Source organism: Dermacentor variabilis, chromosome 3, assembly GCF_050947875.1.
Source record: "Dermacentor variabilis isolate Ectoservices chromosome 3, ASM5094787v1, whole genome shotgun sequence".
Classification (NCBI taxonomy): domain Eukaryota; kingdom Metazoa; phylum Arthropoda; class Arachnida; order Ixodida; family Ixodidae; genus Dermacentor; species Dermacentor variabilis.
Genome location: NC_134570.1, coordinates 159,118,034 through 159,141,812, shown reverse-complemented (window position 1 = coordinate 159,141,812; position 23,779 = coordinate 159,118,034). Strand labels below are relative to the sequence as shown.

Below are 23,779 nucleotides of genomic sequence, written 5' to 3'. Positions count from 1 at the left end.
GAAATAAACTTTATTGTTAGACCAGGCTTCTTGAGCCCAAAAGTGGGTGGCCTCCTCAGTCCAGGTAGCCATGGCTCGCTGCCGCCGTCCGAGCCCGGTTCACCAACCGCAGCTGGCTGTCAGGGTCTTGCGTCAACAGCAGAGCCTCCCACTGGTCTTCCAATTCTTCCTCTGAATCTGCTTCTTTCTTTATGTTATCGCCTTGTGCTGATGATGATGGTGGTGCTTCTCGATTATTTCTGCACCCCAGCACCATATGGCGCAAGGTGTTGGGCGTGTCCGGCGGGCAGAACTTGCAGTCTCGCTCGTAGGTGCCGGGATACATGAAGTGCAGCAGTTTTCCGTGTGGGTAGGTTCCAGCCTGGAGTCTTCTCCAGGTTACTGCTTGTTCCCTACTCATCTTCTTATACGCGGATGGGCAGCGACGCCTCTACTTCCGGTAGTGCGCCGAGATATCCGAGTAATTTTTGGATATCCGTTCATCATCCTCGTCACAGTCGTTGGTCCGTGTTCTCTGCGTGTCGGAGATGGCTCGGCGTGCATGTTCTCGAGCCGCGGCGTGCGCCGCCTGGTTGCCCGCGAGAGACTCGTGTCCCGGCGTGCAGAGGATCTGTGCTGCTTCTGTCTCAGTGTTGTTCAAGACCTGAAGTGCTGCCTTTCCGATCCTTCCTGCTGCAGCATACAGAAGCATGCAGCATACCTGCTGCATGCTTCTTGCGAGTCCGTCACCACGGTAACTAGGGTCTTCTTGCACGTTGCAATGGCCAGGGCCATGTCCAGCTCTTCCGCTGTGCTCGCGTCCTTGGCACGTATGGATGGGGCTGTAAGTTGTTCGCCCTTCTCGTCGACCACGCTGATTGCAAATCGCTCGTTTGTTTTGTACGCAGCTGTGTCCGTACATCTCACATTTTCTTCTTTGCTGTTGATACGTTCGAGTATGTGCTTGAGCGCCTGTATTCTCGTCTGTCTCCTTTCCTTGTCGTACTCGGGATGCATGTTTCTTGGAATGGTACTTATGTACAGCCTGTCTCTGATCTCGTGTGGGACACGCTGAGGTAGGTGCCTTTCATCCTCGACTTGGTAGCCCAGATCTTGGAGTAGGGCTCTTCCCGTCTTTGTCAGCTTTAGTCTCTCCAGTTAGTTGACGTTGTGCGCTTCCACAAGCTCTTCCCACGTGTTGTGGGCTCCCGTTTGAGTAGTTTCGCGATGGACGTGGAGGGGGACAGGCCCAAGGTAATTTTCTAGGTTTTTCTGATGAGGGCGTTTACTTTGTCTCGTTCGCGGTTCTTCATGTCAACGTATGGGGCCCCGTACGTGACGATGCTCGTGAGTAGCGCTTGTGTCATTCTCGTGCAGTCTTCTTCCTTGAGTCCGTGACTTTTGCTCGTCACTCTTTTGATAACGTGTCTTATTTGTTGCACTGTCCTCTGAATTTTTTCCAACTCTGCTCCCCCGGCCCCGTCCTTTTGAATCAAGAGTCCGGGGATCCGGAGTGTCGTAACCTGCGGAATCATGATGCATCCCACCTTTACTACCGGGTCTAGTATCTGCTGCGGTTGTCGGCCTCTTGTGCGCTTTCTTAGCACCAAGAGCTCCGACTTTTCAGGTGCGCACGTCAGTCCACATGCTTCCAAGTACTTTTCCGTAGTGTCAACCGCTTCTTGCAGAGTGTCTTGCTGTTTACCTGTCGACCCTCCCGTAGTCCTGATGGTGAGGTCGTCAGCGCTTATTGCGTGACCAATCCCTTCTATTTGCTTCAGTTGCTTGGGTAGCGAGCTCATTGCCAGATTGAATAGCATCGCCGAAATAAAGGAGCTTTGTGGCGTTCCCTTTCGCGGTATGTCAAATTTCTCAGAGCGTAAGTTGCCTATCCCCACTGTGGCTGTCCGTTCTTTCGGAAAAGCTTTGATGTAATTATTAATATGTAATAATTATGTAATATGATGATTTTTTCGCCGCAGTTATATACGTTGAGGTGTTGCAGTATGGCTTCGTGTGACATGTTGTCAAAAGCCGCTTTCACGTCAAGTGCGAGGATGGCTCTTCTGCTGTGCGTGTCCAGTTTGTCGATGACTTTTTCCTTCATCTGCAGCAACACGTCTTGCGTGGACAGGTGAGCTCTAAATCCGAACATGGTGTTTGGGACGTGTCCGTTGTCTTCGAGATATTCGATCATGCGGTTGTGCACCATGCGCTCGTAGAGTTTTCGAGCACACAAGGTGAGGGATATAGGTCGAAGGTTCTGCACGCTGATGGGCTTGTTGGGTTTAGGTATCATGGTTACCTCGGCATGTTTCCATTCCGGTGGTACCTTACTGTGTTCCCAGCACTCGTTGATGTACTTTAAGAGCGCGTCTACAGAGGGTCCGTCAAGGTTCCGGAGTGTCTTGTTTATTCTATCGTACCCCGGCGTCGTGTTGCGGGTGAGCTTGCTCAAGGCCCTTTCGATTTCAGCTTCTGTGAAGGACCGATCCAGTTCTATGTTTGGGTTGCCTCGATACTCGTCGAAGTGCGGATCTACAGTTATGTTCCGCTCCATACCGAGGAACTTCTTTCACTTCTTTGATAATGTCTGCCTCTTTCCCCGGGTGATTGTGTATGAGTCTCTGCACTTTCTGTTTTGCGGCGTTCTTGTTCTCCTTCTTTGATAGGAGAGTCTTGAGTACCACCCAAGTGCGCTTGCTGTTTAAGGTCCCTTGAAGCTTGTTACATGTTTCGCACCAGTTCTTTTTTTCAAGTTGTTCAGAATACTCTTGCGTTTCCTTGATTAGCTTGGAGATTCGAATTTTGCTTTTCCGGTTGCACTGTTACGCTGCCAGCGTTTCGCGACACCCCTCCACGCCTCCCACAGGTGGAGTAAGTGGGGCTCGACCATGGGGGTCACTTTCGACAGCTGGATTGTCCTCGTATGCTTCTCGGCTCTTTCCACGACTCCTCTGATCCATATTTCTATGTCGTCTATCGTCGCATTAACGGCGCTCTCGTCTTTGCGAAAGGCCTGCTAGTCCGTGATCTTGGATTTTCCGATCTTCATCGTTGCTTTGTGGGGCGGAATGATCGTTTGCACTATATAATGGTCGCTACCCAGATTCTCGTCCTTGCAGCTCCACTCATACTGGTTGAGTCCGTGTACGAATGTGAGGTCGGGGCTGGTGTTTCTAGATACACTGTTGCCGATGCGCGTGGGTGTCTGCAGGTCATTGAATAGCGTTAGGAGGTGTTGTTGCGCTACGTTGGGCACATATTCTTTTTTCTTTGAGGCCGCATAACCCCAGGCCACATGGGGAGCATTAAAATCTGCAACGACTATCATGCCGTTACCCTTGCTCAGCTTCTTGACCTCTCGCATTAGCTTGTCTAGATCTTTTAGGTGGTCCTTTGGTGAGCTGTACACGTTTAACACAAACAGGCTTTGCTGCTGTTTTTTCTCGGGTACGATTTCGACGAGGGTGTGTTCGATGCGGTGTTGGATGTCGTGTCGTTGAGCGTTGATGGCCTTCTTAGTCAGGATTGCTGTCCTCGTTTTACCGTCGGTGACGTGAGTGAGGTAACCACTGACCTTGAAGTCTTCAGCTTCGGTTTCTTGTAAGGCTATAATATCTGGGTCCAACTGCGTGCAGAATCGTACAAGGTTGCTTCTCTTGCATCGGATAGAATGACAGTTCCATTGCCAAATTTTGAGCCGTGGGTGTTGCTTGTAGTCATCTTTCTCTTTAGTTAGCCTCGCCATCTTGTTTGCTTAGGGTCTGCATTATCTTGGCTTCTCTTGCAGGGTACTTAGGTTTCTTGCGAGCATTATCTCTTTCTTCTAGCATGTGGATGCGTTGACTGAAACTTTCTCCGGATTGTGTCATTTTGGTCTGTAGAGCCCGAATCTGGTTCTCTATTTCGCTCTAGAGAGATTGGAACCCAGTCTGTATCATCTGTGTTACCGTGGTTTGTATAACCTGCGTTACTGTGGACAGTGTGGTTTCCATCATGACGGTCACGTTTGCGTTGATGCGGTCTTCGGCTCCGCGTCGTTCATCTCTGCTTCATTATTTGTTATTCCTGTTATGGCGTTCGTTCGGCCAACTTCCATAACGATAGGTTGCGGCTACGTTTGAAGAGATAAAAAACATTTAAAAGAGCCGTTGTCGGGCGGCCCGGCGTGCACGTGGATCTCGAGGCACGAGGCGCGAGGCGCGTGGCCTGAGGCAGCAGGGCTCGGCGATCGTGAGTAGGCTTAGCTGGGCACGGCCACCACCTTGCAAGTTTCAGCATTAGTACTTGGGTGAAGAATAAACTCGCGCCGGTGTGCGTGGTCTGTCTGAATGGCGTTTCTTGAGCTGAGTCGAATGCTGCGGAAAGTCAAGCGTTGCGAGGGGGCGATCCGCAGGAATTGCAAGCTGAATCGGTAGCTGATGTAGAGCAAATCTGCTCAGTTTTGCTCATCTAGAACAGCTAAAATTTACGTAATTTGTAGCGTGGCTTCTTCCGATTCTTGTTTCCGTCTAATCTTGCCTATGAAGCACCTCATTTATTTTTCTAGGTTGTTTTGAAGCGTCAACACCGCATAGGGTGGTCTTAACATTGAGCGGCATTGAGTGTTTTGCTATAAAAAATTCTCACCCTGTAAACCCCATTTTCTATTGTAACTTGCTTCAACATGTCCAGTCTGTCTTATTCGAGATTAATAAAATGACATAACGTCATACAATGCCAACTTGAGAACAGAGCTTTAATAGGTGTCTTTTGTTGCTCTTGGCGAAGTCGTGCTATTGAAGCACTTATTCTAATGTACGGATGCAGCTCATTTGCATAATACACACACACAGGCATATATATATATATATATATTGTTGTGGAATAGGCGTGTTTATTTACAGATGATGGATGGGGGGGGGGAGATGGATGAGTCCAGGAAAAACAGTCCAGCCCAGGTTATGTTCTGCGCTCCTCAGCAAAAAGCTCCGTTGTCCTCTATTTCTGCCTTGCGTCCCAACGAAGGCGCTACATTCCCCGTTTCGCAGACGAAGCCCACCATGGAAGTTAGGGCTGAGTGATAGTGTGATATCGCTTGAGGCGCACAACGTGCGCAAGTTGAGTAGCGCTAGAGCGGTATCCTGGTGACCCTACACGGGCGACCACATACGTTAAATTATTAATGCGGTCAATGAATGTGAAGGGACCGGTGTACTGAGCCAAGAACTTTTGGCATAACCCGCGTCCAAGCTGAGAGGTCCACAGCTCCACCAAGTGACCTTTTTCGAATGAAACCGAGTTGTGGCGGCGGTCATACCGCTTTTAGGAGCGATGTGATGCCAATGTACGCAGACGAACAATTTGTCAGGCTTCCTCAGCACGGCACAACGTTCCGGCAAATGAGTCCTCTGTATGGAGCGTAAAAGGGAAAATGGTATCGAGACAGCAAGTAGAAAGGTGTGAAGTCCGTGGTTTTGGGCTTCGCTGTATTGTAGGCCTAGGTGATAAACGGTAGATGACATCCCATTTCTTGCGAGTGGATGATACATACATAGCCAGCGTATTGGTCAGCGTGCGGTTGGAACGCTCGACAGAGCCATTCGTCTGGGGATGATATAGTGCTGATTGGAGGGACTGCGAAGTGAAGTGTCTAAGCAATTCTTCCACGGCGTCGGCGACGAATTGGCGACCGTGGTCGCTGATGATTACACGAGGCGGACCGTGGCGAAGAATTACGTAGCGTAGCAAGAAGGCGACGTTGGCACTTGTCGCAGCTCGACACGTATTGTTCAATAGACTGTCGCATCTTAGGCCAGTAAAACCACTCCTGTATTCCACGTGAGGCGCGAATGAATCCAAAATGACCTGACGTCGGATCATCATGCCTCATGACACGGAGAACGTCACAATGCAGGCTTTCGGGAACAACCAGTAAATACCGCGCCACTTGCTCAGTAATTTGTCTTGTATAACAGTCCTTGGCGAAGACAAAAGCGACCACTGGCCTTGGAACTGCAGACATTGGCGAACCGCGGGTCCAAGCATAAGTCATTGCGCTGTTCCCGCTGGAAAACGGTGGCGTCAGGAAACGTTGGAGAAACACCAGCAATGCAGGTGTCGATATTGTCCGCGTTATCCGCCGTTGTGGGCAGAGAAAGAGAACAAGGCGTTCAGCGTCGGAATGACGTTTTTCACTTTTGTACGAAACAATGAAGTCAAATTCTAGGAGTCCTAAAGCCCAGCGTGATATAGAACCGAAAGGGCCACAGAGGGCCACAAGCCAACATAAGGAATGATGATCGGTTACAATGGTGAATGGGCGCCCATAGAAGTAGCAACTAAACTTCTGAACAGCAAACACAGCCGCTAAGCATTCTTTCTCTCTCACAGCGTAGTTTTGTTCAGCCTTGCTGGGAGAACGGGCTGCATTGGCAACCACATATTCTTCATTATTATGGCGCTGCACAAGCACTCCTCCTATGACGATTCCGCTGGCGTCACTGTCCACTTCAGTAGCAGCAGACGGATCGAAGCGACGAAGAATGGGTTCTGATGTCAGCAGAAACTGAAGTTGAGAGAATTCCGCGTCGCAATCAGGTGCCCACTCGTATGAACTGTCTTTTTGCAAGAGGCTTGTCAATGGATAAGGAATGCCCGTGAATCTGGGCACGCACCGTCGAAAGTAGAAGTGTAATGCCAGGAAGCTGCGGAGGTCTTTTAGTGTCTGAGGTGGCTTAAAGGCACTGACTGCTTCTATTTTCCGGGCGTCTGGCCTGACACCGTCTTCGTCAACCAGGTGACCAATAACTAATGCTTGTCGTTCGCCAAACCGGCACTTAGAATTCAAAACCAAGTCGGCCTTTTCAACAGTCTAAAACGAGACGTAAACGGGCGTTATACTTGTCGAAAGTACGTCCGAAAATGACAACGTCATTTAGATAGGACAAAGATATCTCCCACTTCAGACCGCGAAGAATCGAGTCCGCAAATCTTTCGAAAGCAGCGGGAGCATTGCAAATATGAAACGGCAAAACATTAAATTGATACAGTCGATCGGGCGTCATGAATGCAGTCTTCTCCTTGTCAACCGGGTGCATGGGGATCTGCCAACACCCCGATCGTAGATCTAGTGAAGAAAAGTAAGAAGCCGAATGCAGGCAGTCCATGACATCGTCTATTCAAGGCAATGAATATACATCTTTTTTTGGTGAGGGTGTTTAAGCGTCTACAATTAACTCAAAACCTCCAAGAACCGTCTTTCTTCTTAACTAAAATGAAAGGTGCTGCCTAAGGGTCGCACGATTCTTCAATAACGTGCTTCTGCAGCATATCCTGAACTTGTTCGGCTATAATTTTTCGCTCCGATGACGACGCTCGGTAAGGTTCTTGCTGGACTGGATGAGCAGAGCTTGTATCGATCCTGTGCTGAGCTCGAGGACAGGGTAAAGTGCTCGCTGCTCGTTTTCGCAGAAGTCAAACACAGAGGCATGTCTTTTGAATAGCTCGACCAATTTTTTACCCTCGTGTGACCGTAGGGTCTTACTAACCATGCTAAGATTCTGCGGCTTGTAGGAGCAACTGCCTTCGCAAACGGTCAAGAGTTTTTGACCTTTTTCGTCGTTAATGGCAGCGATAGAATTTCCGATGGCATCATCAAAGACAGCTAGCTTCATTCCTCGAGGAAGTATAGCAGGCAGTGGTGAATAGTTAAGTGCCCGCAAAAACGTCGTTCGGTTGTTAATCGACACAATACAGCGAGGTACTAAGATGTCTTTCTTAGCACAGTGACCAGTGAGAGGTTGAACGATGGCGTCAAAAGGGAGATACGGCAGAGGCGGAAGCGAACGCGGCAATTGACCCAATGGACATTGGTGGCACTGTCAGTTCTTCAGAAACAATCAGTGTGTCTGCCGCGGGTGGCACCTCGTGACCGAGGACAGGAACAACTTCACTGCTGACTGAAAGTTCAACGGTGCCACGGTCGACGAAAGCACCACACTATTGGAGAAAAAGAATACAGAGAACAACTTCTTGTGTACACCGCTGCAGAACCAGGAAATCAGTTGGGAACACCTTCCTGGCCAACAAGACGTTAACGACGCAAATTCCGAGAGGATGAAGTATTTCCCCGCCGACACCACGAAATCTTGTAGATTCGTGCCAAGCAAACATAACTTTGACGCCAATGCGATCTTTGAAGGAACGGCTCATAACAGAAATGGTAGCGCCAGTGTCCACTACAGCCGTTGAACACATTCTATCTATTACGACATGTGTTTTGTCGCTCCCCTTCACCGTCGCGGTGAAAGGGAGCGGTGCAGTCGGGTGGACGCCGGTGTCAAACTACGGTCAGAAGCGGCAGAACTATTGCGCCGATTCGCTTGTTGTAATGAGCTCCTGGAATAGGCGGATCAGGGATCGTTGTCGTGACCATTGCCGGAGCGAGAAAACGTTGATGGCGTATCGTATCGTGAAGTTTCCCTAAGCCGACGACAGAATCGAGATATGTGCCCGGTAGCACCACAACAATAACACACAGGAGGTTGGCGATATGCATTGTACTCCTGAAAATCATTGTATTCCTCATTGTCGCGGCGCTGGGGAACAAACGCATCTTCACATGGCTCCTAGGGTGTAACGGCCTACTGACGAGGATAGCTGAAGCGGCGTTCGCACCTCGAATCTGGGTAGTCATTGCGCAGCGGCCTCGGTGGTGAGCGAGAACTGTACTTGTAGTCCTAGGCGCCAGTTACAGTGCAGCAACATGATGAGAGGGGCCCTGGATTGGCGCAGCATCAAAAGGTGTCGAGTGCGCGCCTCGGGTGAGCTCTCCCTTACAATACAGCGTATTGTAGACACGAGATCAAAGGACGCGTAGTCGTCAACACTTGCAACGGTTGTCACATTCCGCAAAAGTCCAAATTTAGGCGTGCACGCCGCATCTTCAGGGTTTCGAATGTACAACAAAGCCGCATGACGTCAGCTACTGTACCAAGGTTCTCTTTGCCGATGGAGAAATGATATACACCCTCGGCAATTCCTTTCAAGAAGTGGCCGACCTTATCTTCCTCTGGTATACGAGCGTTGACGGTCTTCCAGAGCTTCAATATACCCTCAATATACGTCGTGCACGTCTCGCCTGGGACTTGGGCTCCTTGCTGCAGCGTTGGTTCCGCCTGCTTCCTCTTCGCGACTGAGTCCCCAAAATCACACCTTTATTTCGCACACGAACTGATCCCACGTCCTGAAGGTGTCCTCATGGTTGTGAAACCACACAAGCGGCGTGTCCGTTAAGAAAAATGCGATGTTGGACAGCTGAATTACCGCATCAAAATGGTAATAGTTGTTCACCCGTTTGTAGCGTGTGAGCGACTCATCCACGTCCTCGCCAGATTTTCGTCCTAATGTGCGAGGCTCTATCAGGTACTGACGCTGCCAGGGACCATCCGCAGCTGAGGCAGGTGCCGAAGGGGCCGCTATTGGCGGCGAGGAGTTACGGAGTCGCCATCTATCGGAAGCGCCTCGCTGGCGTAGTATGAGGGATCACGCGGCGCGCTCCTCATAGGTTTTGCTGTCAGCGCTCACTGAAAACACCACGCGCGAGCTCTCCCGGACATTTCTGTAAGTACTTTCGAAACGAGAGAAGTTTCTTACTGTCTAAATAATAATCTCGGGCAAACTGAAAGCACACAATCGTTTACAGACGCTATCTCTTTACCGAATACGTGCAGTTTACTGAATACGCCACTGCGCGCGGTCGCCGCGATGGAGTCTCCCGAACCGGCTTCTTGCGTGAAAGGCAGGTAAACGCTGAGAGCAAACTTACGTTCTTACAGTGTTTGTATAACTAAATGGAGCGTAATAGAACGAAGCCGCAATGCAGCGATCGCGCAGATTCGCAGCGACCGACTGCGCGACTGCATGCTTGTCCGCGCACTGTTTCGCTTTCTCCGCGCGCGCGTTCTTGCACCGTGCCATGAGCTTTAGGCCGCAGAATATGAGCATTTGACAGTATACAAGCAACCATTGTTGCGTGGGCGCTATTAGAGCTGTTCAAAAATAATTTCATTTAGAGACTTCGACGCCTACGGGGACTGTGATGTGCCGTCGCGACGATTCTATCTGTTTTTTTCTTCTAAATTGTTTGACCTTTCAATATTATTTCTCGAGTTGCGTCGCACTGTATGTGTATCGGTGTTCTCAGCGTACAATTTCCCGCTGCTCCTTTTTTCTAATCAGTGCATTAATTCATAACACAAACATGACCATATGCCATGCTTTTTTTAAATGTGCTTCTTACCGCTGTCTTTCCACTCCACTGAACTAGCCAGTATCTATAGCACTGAAAAGTTGATAGACCAAACCATCATGACATTAGTCGGGCAGCGGACTCGGACGAGCATCTCAGTGCGCGTTTTCCGAACATCGCAGACCGGGAGCCGTAGCAGAAATCTTCCTCGCGTCTGTGCTTGCTGCATACCCGAGTTGTAGCCGATGACTGTGTGCCGGTTTTATGTTTGGCGAGCCAAGCTTCACGCAGCTTCTTGTTATGCGGCTACGTGTGAATAAGGCTGACACCGGCCTCAGTTACGTGCGTCCGGCCCTGCGGCACCGAGCAGTAGCCTACCATGTCGCGCGCCTTTAAAGGCAGCCACTACCTATTGTAGTGCTTTGAAGCTTTGTAAAGGAGACACTTGAAGCGGGAAAATTTCGCCACTAAATGAGGACCGCAGCGTACGAGGGAATTTAAACTTGTTTTCAGCTAGCTTCGGCGCGCCCGAAGGAGCCGACGCGGTCGCTATGTCCACGTGATCCCTCCTAGCACGTCACGCAGACGGTGGCGCCAGCTTTTCCAGTGGTGGAGCTCGAGGCCAATAACCAGGGCAGGGGCTTCAGCTGCAGGAGCTGGCACATTCCGGGTTCCGTCTTCACGGCCACGGCGAGACACCTCGACTACCAGCAGCGACGGGGGTAGGCGAGCAAGATGCCGGCTTCGGCGTAGCTCAGGTGGTTGCAGAACTGTGCTCCTTGGTTGAGTACCCAGCGCTTCCATCACAAAACTGTTACGGACGAGGCATGTTTATTTACAGATGACAGATTAGATGGATGAGTCCAGGAAAAACAGCCTAGCACCGGTTTCGTACTGCGCTCTGCACCAAAAAGATCCGTCGTCCTCTTCTTGCTTTCGCCTCAACCGAGGCGTTACAATATATGTATATATACAGGTTGTCCCACATAACTTGAGCCAAAGTTATAAAAATGAAAGGCACTCCAACGCGAGCTGAACCCAATGCATAATGTTGGCACTGGCCTAGGGTTACTCAGGCTATTTTTTATTTTTCCCTTATTTAACAGATTAGTTATGTTTCATTATTAACTTTTTAAGTATTGGCTGCAGACCTCAAGTGCGATACGCAGAGTTCTATAGCGCCTTGAGAAACCTCTGAATAAGTTGTGTCCGACACGATATGCCTCACGTAGTGCTTCTTTTAGCGTTCCAAAGAAGGCCCACGAAATATGAAAAAATACCACGTGAGGGGCGCTTGCGCCCTATGATTGTGCTGCTTTCAAGCGCAATAATAATAATATTTGGGGTTTTACGTGCCAAAACCACTTTCTGATTATGAGGCACGCCGTAGTGGAGGACTCCGGAAATTTTGACCACCTGGGTTTTTTTAACGTGCACCTAAATCTAAGCACACGGGTGTTTTCGCATTTCGCCCCCATCGAAATGCGGCCGCCGTGGCCGGGATTCGATCCCGCGACCTTGTGCTCAGCAGCCCAACACCATAGCCACTGAGCAACAACGGCGGGTTGCTTTCAAGCGTGCGATGCATACACAAGGTCGGGCTGCAGCGACACTGGCCCGCGACAGGGCATTTGCACCGTCATCCGATAAGAACCACCACGCCCAGATACGTACACCAAGCATAACGCCCTGTCGCGCGCCAGGCTCGCTGCAGCCCGACCTTGTGTATGCATCGCACGCTTGAAACCGATGCAGGGCCAGGCTCGCTGCAGCCTGGCCCTGCAGTTTATACGCGCTAAAATTTGTCCTGGATATTTCTTTATTGTGCCACTTTCACGGCGACCTAGAATGGATAGATAACTACGCACTGTACTATCGACGTTTCTCTTCACTTAGAAAAAGAACTTCCCAAATTACTCTGAGGCAGCTCGGTCATAGAGCAAGAAATTCAACAAGAGGGTCACTCGGCAAAAACTGGCAACAGGAAACACGTCATGCCTAGTTTCAACTTCATCCGTTAGTTGACGCGAGTATCATAAAAAAAAGAATGAAATGAATTTGCAGACAGCGTTTTATAATTGTTTTATTTTCCCACTAAAAGTAAAAAAGTTTTGCTTGTAAATGAACTTATACTTTGCGACTTATTTTTCTTGCGTTGCCTAGCAACAACCTAGCGGCACGCCAGACGCGCGTGCATACGTCATGCACCAGACATCCACAGGAGCGAGCGAGGCCGGCAGCGCAGGCGAAGCTCGCGTGCTGGGCGACCCGTCTGTTTTGGATGTAGCCCTTTTTTGGGCTCGTGGCGTTACCTTGTGTTCCGTCTGGATTTAGGCACGGCACCGCTGCACTACTGGACTACAGCAAGGTGAGCAATTTTGTTTGACAGTTTGTGACGCACGTCAAGCAGACTTAGGCTTACCGCTCAAAACGGAACCTATATAGTGACGCAGTTATCAAAGAACAGCTTCGGCGTCGAAGCGTAGTTAATTTGAGTTAATTACTCGTACTGAGAGATGTTTGCGACGCTTTCTATGAGCCCAAGCATTATTACAGCTTATTTCGGTAGTTTTTGGGCACGCTCGCCGCACCTGGCATTGTGACGAAAAGCACCTCGGCCGTGTGATGCAGTTTCGCGTGTACTCAACCTTACAGGGACAGTTTCGGCGCCTTCTTTGACCCCAGACGTTGTTTTAACTAATTTCGCTACCTTTTGGGGTAGTTTTCAAGCACAGTGGCCGCGCTCGACGTAGTGGCGCCGTTAGCAAAAAGTAGCTCGGCTGTGTGCCGCAGTTTCCCGTGTACTGAATCTTACTGGGAGAAGTTAGTGACGCATTCTCTGACCCCCAAGATTATTGTAATTCATTTCGTAGCTTTTTCGGATACGTTTGAGGCATGCTCGCCGCTCCTGGGATTGTGAAGCTGTTAGCAAAAAAGCAAGCCGGACATAGTGAGTTAGTTTTGCGAGTACTGAATTTCAGTGCGACAAGTTTGTGACGCTTCTTATCGCCCTGCAACAACATATACCTCATTTCGGTACTCACGCTTGTCGCAAACGCGACGAGCGATTGCCGAAAGTGATAACACGGGAGTGTGTTGCTTGCGCCGGCAGGACGCGTAAAAGACAACAGCGAGGAGCTCAAGAATGTGACATTTCTGTCTTCTGAGCGACTGAAAACAGGCTTTGCACCCACGAATCTGTCTTGAGTGCGACTAGAAGGCATTCTGCGATCGTGTAACATGGTCTGGCTGAGAGCCTGTGTTGTAGCCACCTCTGTGTACTTTGCGTACCATCGTTTCGACTCAGGCCAAGTTGTTTTGGAAGCGCGCAGTAACTCGTGTATCTGTGCTCTTAAAGTACAGGAAATACTGCCCGGGAAGGGAGGGATGCTTGAAAATCGGATGTTTTCTTCAGATTTCATGGCATTGCTTCGGAAGAGTCTATTTGCTACGAAATGTATGTAAAATTGAATTTATTTGTAATGCGGCTCATTCACCACTTAGGCACGTTTCGCCTCTACACGCAATATTCTTGTTAGGTCAGTATACCGGAATGATACATGCTTGTAATAAACCTTTCTTCAGCTGACGGCATCCGGTGTAGCTTCGTAAGGCAACGACTGCTGCTTACCTGGTGCCACAACTTTGTATAAATGCACAAGAAGCCCGCAACGTGCATTTATATAGAGCAAAAAACATTTCACCATTTCAGAAGACGGCTTGAGCTTTCTTTATGAAATTGCACGTGACACAGGTTCGGTGGAGGTTTGTAAAGATTGTTCACAATAATTTTTACCAAATAATAAAACGATTCCCCGCCAACACCGCTCGTGGTTCAGCAGTAGAAGCGAAAAAAAAAAATACATGCCGCGCCGATCAGCGGAGCCGGCTTGGCGTGTACCAACTGGCGTTCAAAACGCGCGCGCTAGAACCAAAACCGGAAGACGTTATTACCATCCGCTTGGTGTGCTACAGTCAATTCGGCCGCTGGGCTCTATGGGAGTGTCCGCTCTTGTTGAAATTTCTTTCTCTACGGCTCGGTTTACCCTTCGACTTTCCAGCTTTGTTGCCTTTCGTGGCTTCTGTACTGGTTAGATACTTCTGTACTGGTACTGGCACATAGATACATACATCGCCATGGTGGATTTCATTTACGAATCGGATTGATTTCTCTTCTAATACTGCATTAGTTTCGTTGCTCGTCGTTGCTTTGCAGATATTTTATTACTGTTCACTCGTAATTAATCTTCAAGAAAATTAGATTTCTACTCTACTTGTCTTTAATTTATTTCCTGTTATCGTGAATATACATTTTAAAATAAATTGTTTTATTACATTTATGAAGTCTACCCAACTCTTAGCACATCTTCCTAAGGGAGTAGGTGCGACAGTTTCAGTGGTTCTCGTTGTCATCAGTAATTATGGAAAGTGCCACATTTAAAAGCCAAGACGGCGTAGGTTTATTATTAGAATTGTGATTGCTCTTTAGGATGTATCTGTCTCTTTTTTTCTGACGTACTTGTAAACTAATTGTATCTTGTTCTTGTTTTTATTTCTCTCTTTTTCTACGATTGTTCACACCAATCGATAGTGCAAGAAAATGTGTAAGAGTTACTGCGCATAATACTGCGCTAACTATTACGTCCATTCCTCGCTAATTATGAGTGAAGCTGTATTTATTTGCTTTCCCTCTACTACATGGCATGGGGGTGCACAAACAACCCGCAAACACCACAAGTACAGCAACCATCAGAAGGCCAGTGGGAGGCATTGCTGATCTGTGACAACCGTCAAGGCCTGCAGAGCACCAGGCTGTGGGTCGGGCGACCTGATTTCCTGGAATAAGGAGGCCACTCACGAAATGCAACACAAGCCTGGTCCTCCACTATAAAGTTAATTCCATTCATAAATTTGAAAACCCTGCTGCCCCTTTTAGCAAAAGAATTCTGCCATGCGAAAGTATTTAAAAACAAAACCATGGTAAGAACTGCAGAATGACAGTACAAGGATTTATTGGGAATGCTGCATGGTTCTAATCGCTTCAGCTCGAATGTCCTTCCATAGGTTCATGAAGGAGGACTCCTTCTCAACCTCCAGAATCCGATTCTCCATCAACCGGAGCAGATCGGGTGTGAAGTAATCCTTCCAGCTTCCTACTTTGCCGCTCCTCACGTACGAGTACTTGTTCTCGTCTCCTTCATAGCCTTCTTTGCAGGTGACTTTCTTCCCCGAGATCACCTCTTCCCACTGGGGGTTAGCCTTACCGCTCAAGTCAACGACCACTATGCTGCGCATATAATCGGGCTGCGATCTTTCCAGCAATTTTTGGAGCGACACTTCGTCCTCTTCCAGAGCCAGGCCATACTGCTCTCCCAGGAAATACGCAAGCCTGAGCACGACCTCGCGCGTGTTCTTCTTGAGTTCCTCGTAAGTCGTAAAGAACACGTTCGGCTGTTCTTTAAGAGCGTATCCCGCGGCTACGTGTTCGAAATAGTCGCCGTAGCCGAAGTTGCCACTCACGAAAGTTTGGACTAGATCTGCAAATGTTCCGTCTTGGAATTCGAAGGAGCTAATGTTGGTCATCATGTTGTAAAAGGAGACGCAGACATCCCATGGATTGCGGGCGATGTAGACGTACTTGCCTTCTCCAGTCATTGTACGCTTGTCCAACGCCAGGTGTGTAACGAACGTTCTCAGCGGTAGAGACGAGGTCCAGTCCTTGATGTCCATGTACTCAAGGAAGCGCCATTCTTTGGCGAACTCCTGGTACGAGGTGATCGGATGTCCCTCCCTGAGTATGAGGTGCGTGATGTACATCAACCAATGTGTTCCACTCTTCGGGAACGTTGCTTGCACGACGTCTCCGTTCAGCGCTCTAAACTTGAGGTTTTCTCTTAGCCTGTCTGGATTGATGCTAATGCATCTTGGAACTCCGTCGATTATTTGGTGGGCTGGCCTTCGCCGATGCATCATCGCCAGGTGCCTCTGAAATACGCAGTAGAAAGTTATGAGTGTCTCGTCAATCATCTTTCCTCTGCCTTTTTAAATTAAATTATGGGGTTTTAGGTGCCAAAACCACTTTCTGAGTATGAGGCACGCCGTAGTGGAGGACTTCGGAAGTTTCGACCACCTGGGGTTCTTTAACGTGCACCTAAATTTAAGTACACGGGTATTTTCGCATTTCGCCCCCATCGAAATGCGGCCGCCGTGGCCGGGATTGGATCCCGCGACCTCGTGCTCAGCAGCCTAACACCATAGCCACAGAGCAACCACGGCGGGTACTCTGAGTTTTTGATAGTATAATTTCTTTAATGGACACTAAAGAGAAAGAATAAATCTTGCTAGACTGATAAAAATTCTTTCACAGCTCGATTTTCTTCAATTTCGCATCAATACTTTGATTATTGGTAGAAAGAAACGAGGGACAAAGTTCAATTATTCGAATTTCGGGCTCATAATTCAGCGCCGGCGCGACGCACAAATTTAGAAATTTCTAATTCTTTCTAATGAAACTGGCATTCTTTAGCTACTTCACGCAGTGTTGGAATCGGAACCATATGGTTAGCTAGACGTTTTTCCGGAGATCACCAGTGAAGAACGAAGCCTTTAGAATTTCTCCTGTGCGAACCAGAATTGAACCAACGTCACACGGGTGACTATAAGTAAAGGAGGCAAATGCACTTGTAAGCTGCCCCACGAATCGATTGGGTATCGACACTCGTTAATGATCGTCTTTCACTCGTATACTTTATTGAGTTGCGCCATGATTGAAGTAGATATGTGCCATTCTTAAATGAACCTCTTTCACGCCAACTTCGGTCGCTGGGTGTGCGGCCAGCGAGGGAGCGACGACGCATCTCGGAGGGCATGCGCGAACGTTTTGCCAACGCCGCTGGACGGCGCAATGTGTCAAGAGGGAAGCGCGAGAGAGGAGCCCCGCTGCAGTAGACGCCTCATGGAAGAGGCCTTTCGGGGGTGGTAGTATGTTCTATCGCTACATTGCTGCCTTGCTAATCTTTCTTGCGCTGTTTCGAGCTCACCAAGCATCCTGTGGCGTTAAGAATAGTTATTCGCGGTGTTGTAGAAGGGCAATTTACTAATATGGCTGCAATATCTTTTTCTGTTTAGATTCCCTTTAACTAACGTATATCTCCTAATCGTAGGTTAGAAGAAAAGATAATAAACACAGTGAAGAAGAGTACGATATATATAATCAAGTATTGAACATTTCTATGAAGATACACAACCTTGGTACATACCAAGGGAGTCACATGAAGTTGGAAGTTTACACGTATCATATCCAACGTATGCTCACCACATTATCTGTGATAGGCTGTACACATGCTGGAACGCTAATTTATTCCGAAAGCACATAAATATCACTAACGTGGAAAGGTAATCAGGGCATTCAATTGAGATAAAGAAAAAGAAAATTGCAAGAGAGAACAACGCATGGTTACCACTTGAATGGAAGATCGCCAGATATATTTCGTTACTTAGAAAGCAAGTGACAGGGTATGCGATCTCGTACAACATAAGACCAATTGCGTTAAGGTCAAATATAGTGATACTTACTGAAAGGGTGCTTCATGGGCATATAATAGAATTTATTAATGAGAATGAGTTGTTGAGTCGCTGTAAAATTGTATTTAGATCCGGTTTTTCAATATGGCACGTGCACGTAGACATTGAAATTCGCATTAACGTCGCGCGGCACAAATACCAGAACGCGGCTTTAGTTACCTTAGACATATCTAAAGCCTATGACATTACTGAACCGACAACTTTAATAACTCGGTTACAGGGCCACAGCTTTCCAGGTTATATTGTAGAATCGGTGAATAAATTTTGGAGAGAGGAGATTTTATTCTTTTCCAAGTGGCTTTTCTGCTCGTAAGCACCAGCAAACAAGAGGTGTGCGTCTGGGATTGGTACTTGGAACGATATTGTTTAATATTTTACTGAGCACAATACCCGTTCAGCCAGAGAAGTACATAGGTTCATGCTGACGACATTGCTTTTTTTACTATGGCTAGTGACATTTGCTCCCTTTACCAAATTTTGCCGTCATATTTAAGGAAACTGGAAGGCTGGCTGGATAGCTTACACCTGAATGCAAATGCTATCCTGAATGCTAATAAGTGTGCTATTCTTTTTTTCCATCAAAGACCCAGTACACATATCGTTTAACTATGATCTAGAAGATGTCCCACACGAAGAGTCACTCAAGTACCTTGAAATTATTGATAACGGATCTCTTAACTGGTGGCCGGACACTCATTATATTGCGACAAAAAGAGTTCGTGCAATGGAAATTTCGCGCAAGTTGAGCAGTCGAAGATTGGGTGTGCGAAGATAACTTTTGGTGGTATTAAAATGTACGTTCGTCAAAATATTGAATTTGGGTGTGTTTTATTCTCAGGTGTGCCCCATAGAAGCTTCGGACACTAGTTGTGTTAGAATGAAAGGCACTACGTTTGTGCTTGGGACTTCCAAAACACTTTACAATGGACGTAATTTACCTTGAAGCAAGGATCCCCATCGATTTATGCCGATTTCACTTTCTGGCCGTTGAGATTTTCTTAAGGCTATCTGAATCACCATTAGGCCGTCCTCAAATAATTTTTCCCCCAACTGGAACTTTTTTTTCTCGTTCATTGGGCCCAGGTTTATGACACCACATATTAAATTTGTGCAAACATTACTTGAGCCCCTAGCTGTACATATTCGCGATATGCTTCCCAGCAGTAAGCACCCAAATTGCCCGTAAATTACATTCGATCATATTTTTCCAAACCATGCCGATGTACTACCTTACGTCATCCGAAACGGCACATTACTGGGCCATCTGAACAAAATAACAACAAACGTGATCATTGGGACAAATGCATCGCAGTGCGAAGAAAAAGCTGGCACCGGAATATTTTGCTTTTCACTCGACTGCTCTTTTTCATTAAGGTTGCCTGATTTCGTGCCTATTTTTCTCGCTGAGCTTGTAGCAGTAATTCGAGCTTTACGGAAATTACACCAAATGACTACAACAGCTGCTATTCTTACTAACTCATTGTCTGTGTTCTGTTATCGCGTCTAGTAATTTGCCCATGCCAAAACTCTTTCACTTGTTAGTTCCTAGCCACCTGCAATGTGTTAATTTGATTCGTGTATCCAGTCATAGTGTTTTTGATTATGAAACGGCATATCACTGGTCAATAAAAAAGTTATTTTAGTAAAGAGTTCTTCTAGTTGGTGCGTCATAGGTTTTTACCTTGCTGTGCAATACGCACAGTAGCATATCAGGTATTGCTGAAAGGCTAAAGTAATACAAGAGTTGGTTTTTATTATGCATGGCGAAACACTACTGGATCTTTCTGGCTTCACGAAAACGGAGGGTATTGCGGACACTATGGACACCGTGTATGTCGGTGCTATAAATATATAGATTGCTGTGACTTGTAATTACATCTGGAACACAATCAACGTAAATTTTTAGCGTATTGCTTGCGGCTAACACGAATGACAGAAGTGTTTCATTGAGTAATGTGAACATCTTATGTTTACCCATTGGCGGTACGTTGGCGCGAGACAACCGACGAAGGACCAGGGCTGGGTGCTGGCTATATCAGGGTAGGAGCACAACATTGGATCCATTTTTCTTGCAACGCTATCGCTAAGGTACCATTAAATATATGCTAGAATTGGTCAAACGCTGTTTTGCGCATATCCGGTAAAAATTTCCTATAAAGAATTTCAGGAAATAAAGGAAGAGATCAAGTATATTGAGTCAGGCATTGTTTAGAGATCTGTAGGTAATAATTTGCCTTCGAGGCTGAAATGCAGGAGAGGGGAACAAAGATACTTTCTTACATAGACGGGGAAAAGACTTATCGAATATTTCTGCCTTTCGAAAAATTCCAATAGGGGATATGCTGGGACAGTTACCAGCTGGGAGAAATATCTCGTCAGCGCAAGAGACATTTGCGATGAAGAGAATCTTTCTTGCCGTTCCGCTATAGCGAAATATGCAATCAAAATAAGATCTTAAACCCACAGTAGTTTACTAAACATTCTTATTACTCTGTTGAAAAGTGGTAGGCGACCCTAATCTTTGACTTCGGTGTCTCTTAGTGGCACTCGCGAGCGAACCTCCTTCCCTTGGCGCGATATGCGGGTGAGGAATGAGGGAGGGCAAGGAGGACACAGCGCGCGCCAGCTGGCGGGGCGTCGCCCCCTAGCGAGCGGCGCAAGAAGTGCGTCTTACGCGCCCTCTCCGCTGCTGACGTCATAGAATGTAACTAGCGCACGCGCACAACTGTTGCGAGCTAGTGAGCGAGCTAGCAGGAGGAAGCCCGGAGAGAAGCGAGACAGGAGGAAGTGACATCACATCCGCTCTGCTAGGCAGATGTCGAGTCTGTGCCAGGTAACTGTTTTCCATTAATTAGCCGGTTAAATATCATGCCTCCTTCTTGCATGTGGCGCCATTAGTGACGTCATTACTCACGCTCTCTGCTTCCGGGTTTCCAGGAATTTCGCCAAAGTCGTGCTCACGTGGCGGGTCTCAAAGGTCTACGATTCTGTGCATTGGTGTGCGGCAACCAGCGATTTATTATTCATTCTAATTATCCCAGACACTTCAGTAAATTATCATGTAACTAACATTACGGTCTGATATCTATAATGAAACCTATTAATTTTGTACTGCACTACTTTGTATTTCAATTTATGGTTTATTTTGAATTTCATCCTCGGCCGTCTCAGGAGGTGAAACGGAAGTAATGCGTAAGAAACAAGAGCATCACTCGATGCTCGTGGCATTCAAAGAAGGTAAGTAAAAAAAAAAAAAAGTAAGACGTGATTCTGTTACACGCGTCTTGTCATAAAACGCGCTAAATATCTTCTAGATGCAGCGAAAAATCCGTTGGAATGGCAACAATAGAGCTTGGGCTTTCTCTAAATATCAAACAATGAATGATCTAATTCATAGCCGTGCTAATGCAGCGTTGTCGGAGGGCATGTTGTCACATTGAAAGATTTCTCGGCTTACTGAAAACATGCTCCTTCTGCATGTAAGTGAAAGAAGCATATAAGTAAAACAAAAATTGCGCTAGAATCACTGAGGGCTAACTGCAGCACGAAGTACTATTTATTATTGTTAGAAGCAAGAGACACGGAAGCCCCCAACGGAGATCTTCAGCACAAATCTAAAGCAAAACTTAGACAAAGAGAAAGGGATAAAAAAATGCTCCATAAAAGAAAGGAGGAAGTAACTCCACAGAATATGCACTTATCTTAAGAGATCTGTTATCTAATTGGTAGTCTCATGGTAAAGCTTGGAACGACTGCTCACCTGTTCTTTGGGAGCGCGAGTTGACTGGACAAATGTGTGCTTCGGTCCTCGACTGTACTTGCACTGGAATGGTGGCATAGAGTCACTCTACCTCGACATTTCCAACAACTGACGTCATTCGCGTGTGGCCTAGCTGGGAACTGGTGGTATACACGCAGGCTTAGGTACTAAGGGCTGGCTTTTTCTTTCGCTGGAATCATCAGAGTGACCGACCGCGACAGTTATCGCCAATCAGTACTTGAGCTCTCACCGCTTTTCTTCAAGCATTGAAAGCTAGAATTCCTTATCACTATTGCAGAACAATTAGCGCGCCATTTCCTTTGTTGTGTGGTTTTGGCGCGAGAGTTATCGTGAAAACGCAGCAGATAAAGGCATCGGGGTCGTTCAAGTACGTAATGCGAAGACGAGTTGTATTAGCCCACATCACCCGTCGCCCAGCACCTCAACTCATTTCTGACCCGCCGTGGTTGCTCAGTGGCTATGGTGTTGGGCTGCTGAGCACGAGGTCGCGGGATCGAATCCCGGCCACGGCGGCCGCATTTCGATGGGGGCGAAATGCAAAAACACCCGTGTGCTTAGATTTAGGTGCACGTTAAAGAACCCCAGGTGGTCAAAATTTCCGGAGTCCTCCACTACGGCGTGCCTCATAATCAGAAAGTGGTTTTGGCACGTAAAACCCCAAATATTATTATTATTATCAACTCATTTCTTTCAGTGCGTGTGGTATGGCTCAAACGGAACACGCAGAACCATTGAGGAGAGGAAGACGTGGTAGTAATGATATAATAATAAGGGATTCTGTATTTCACATGCTCGATACATATGTATCACTGCACAACATGACGCAAAATGCTACACAGCACAGATTACATTCCAGCAAATTATGTCACCGGCGGCTACACCGAAAGGCAGATGATTTTTTTTTTTTTTGCAAAGAAACAGATGGGCAGCTGACGCAATTTTCGCTTCTACTGTTTATCTATAGAATGCCTCTATGTGATCTGTGGTATAAAGGTTATGAACAGGGATAAGGTGCCAAAGAAAGGCTGGCCAACATTTAAATAGGAGGACGTATCTTCATGAAAGGCGGCCGCGTCATCCTCGGCAGACTAGTTTTAACGGGTTAGTACAGTGAAGTCACGTGCGGTCGTTGTCGGTGGCGGCTGGTTGGAAAGGGAGCGGCTAATTTTACAGAAAGTGAGCGCTGTCGTTTGATACCTCTAGGCGTGCTTTCTAAGACGAGGGGACAAGAGCGGGAGAGGGGGAAGGCGGCAGAAAAACATATTTGGAGAACGCCTTTAAGAGTGGAACGTAGCATCACTGAAAAATCCCCGACTGGTTCTGACGATTGCCGGAAACTGAAGCTCATGTAACCGTAATGTTTACCGGAAAACGTTGGCAGCGAACGCTATGCACGAAGGCGTGCTTTGTGGTAGAAACGCGGCCTCTTCCGTGGGCCGCGCAAGCGCAGATTCGAGTGCCATCTGGATGGCGTTGCAAGGATCCAGGCACGCCGCTCTATTAATCGTAGAAACGCTGGAAAAGGGGTTTTCCGCTTAACTGAATTATACTTTCTCATATATTCAAATTTCAATCCAACGCTATCATGCCTGTAGGTTGTGTGTAGGTCGTACTTTACGATTTTTCTGACGCACATTGCTTCGATAAAATCAAATAGTTCAGTAACGTATCTGCACTACACGGAGGGCCTGCGTGGTTGGGTATGCACGGATCTGAATTATCTTTCGCTCACAAGACGGTCGATGCTGGACGCGGGACGCCGACGTCGGATTTTGCACAACGCTGGGCCAGGGTGCGGAAACTACCTGTACCGACGATCGGTCGAATGCCGATACGCGGCGGCAGAGCCGCATCCAGCACTGGTAGCTGCCAGGTATCCAACTGGAAATAATTCGCAAAGGAACCAATGCGTTCATGACGTCACTGATGAGGTCAGATGGTGGAGGGAGACGGAGCATAGCCAGGAGGAGGACTGTTGCCGCGGAAGCCCTCCTTTCCCACTTCGCATGCAAGTGGGGTGTGCTCAAGTTATTTTTGCAGGGCCTCTGGCCGCGCGGCGACAGTGACGTAATGGCGGAGCAGAACCCCCTGAAGATCGCCGCGTTTCTTAAGCGCTCTTTGGATGCCGCGTTTACCTTGCAAACTTCTATTCATCTTTCAAAGCACCGGGACATAGCTCCTACACGCCAGTTCAAGCAATA

General features: G+C 47.6%; 2 protein-coding genes across 2 annotated transcripts in view; both read right to left on the bottom strand.

The window, feature by feature from the left end:
* The window catches only part of LOC142576463 (sulfotransferase 1B1-like), a 108,495-nt gene that overhangs the window by 46,467 nt on the left and 38,249 nt on the right, over nt 1-23,779 (bottom strand). The window lies entirely within an intron of this gene.
* On the bottom strand, nt 15,224-21,802 carry LOC142574849 (3-beta-hydroxysteroid sulfotransferase-like). Its single transcript, XM_075683852.1, has 2 exons — nt 21,558-21,802; nt 15,224-16,198 (listed from the first exon to the last, which is right to left on the bottom strand). Exons 1-2 carry the CDS (start codon nt 21,633-21,635, stop codon nt 15,224-15,226), a joined length of 1,053 nt encoding a protein of 350 aa, XP_075539967.1. The 5' UTR covers nt 21,636-21,802.

Excerpts from the sequence above, each read along its gene's own strand:
- LOC142574849 (XM_075683852.1), bottom strand. The coding sequence starts at position 21,635 with ATGCCACCATTCCAGTGCAAGTACAGTCGAGGACCGAAGCACACATTT. Across the intron at positions 16,199-21,557 it reads CTCGCGCTCCCAAAGAACAG|AGGCACCTGGCGATGATGCA; the intron begins GTGAGCAGTCGT and ends TGCGTATTTCAG.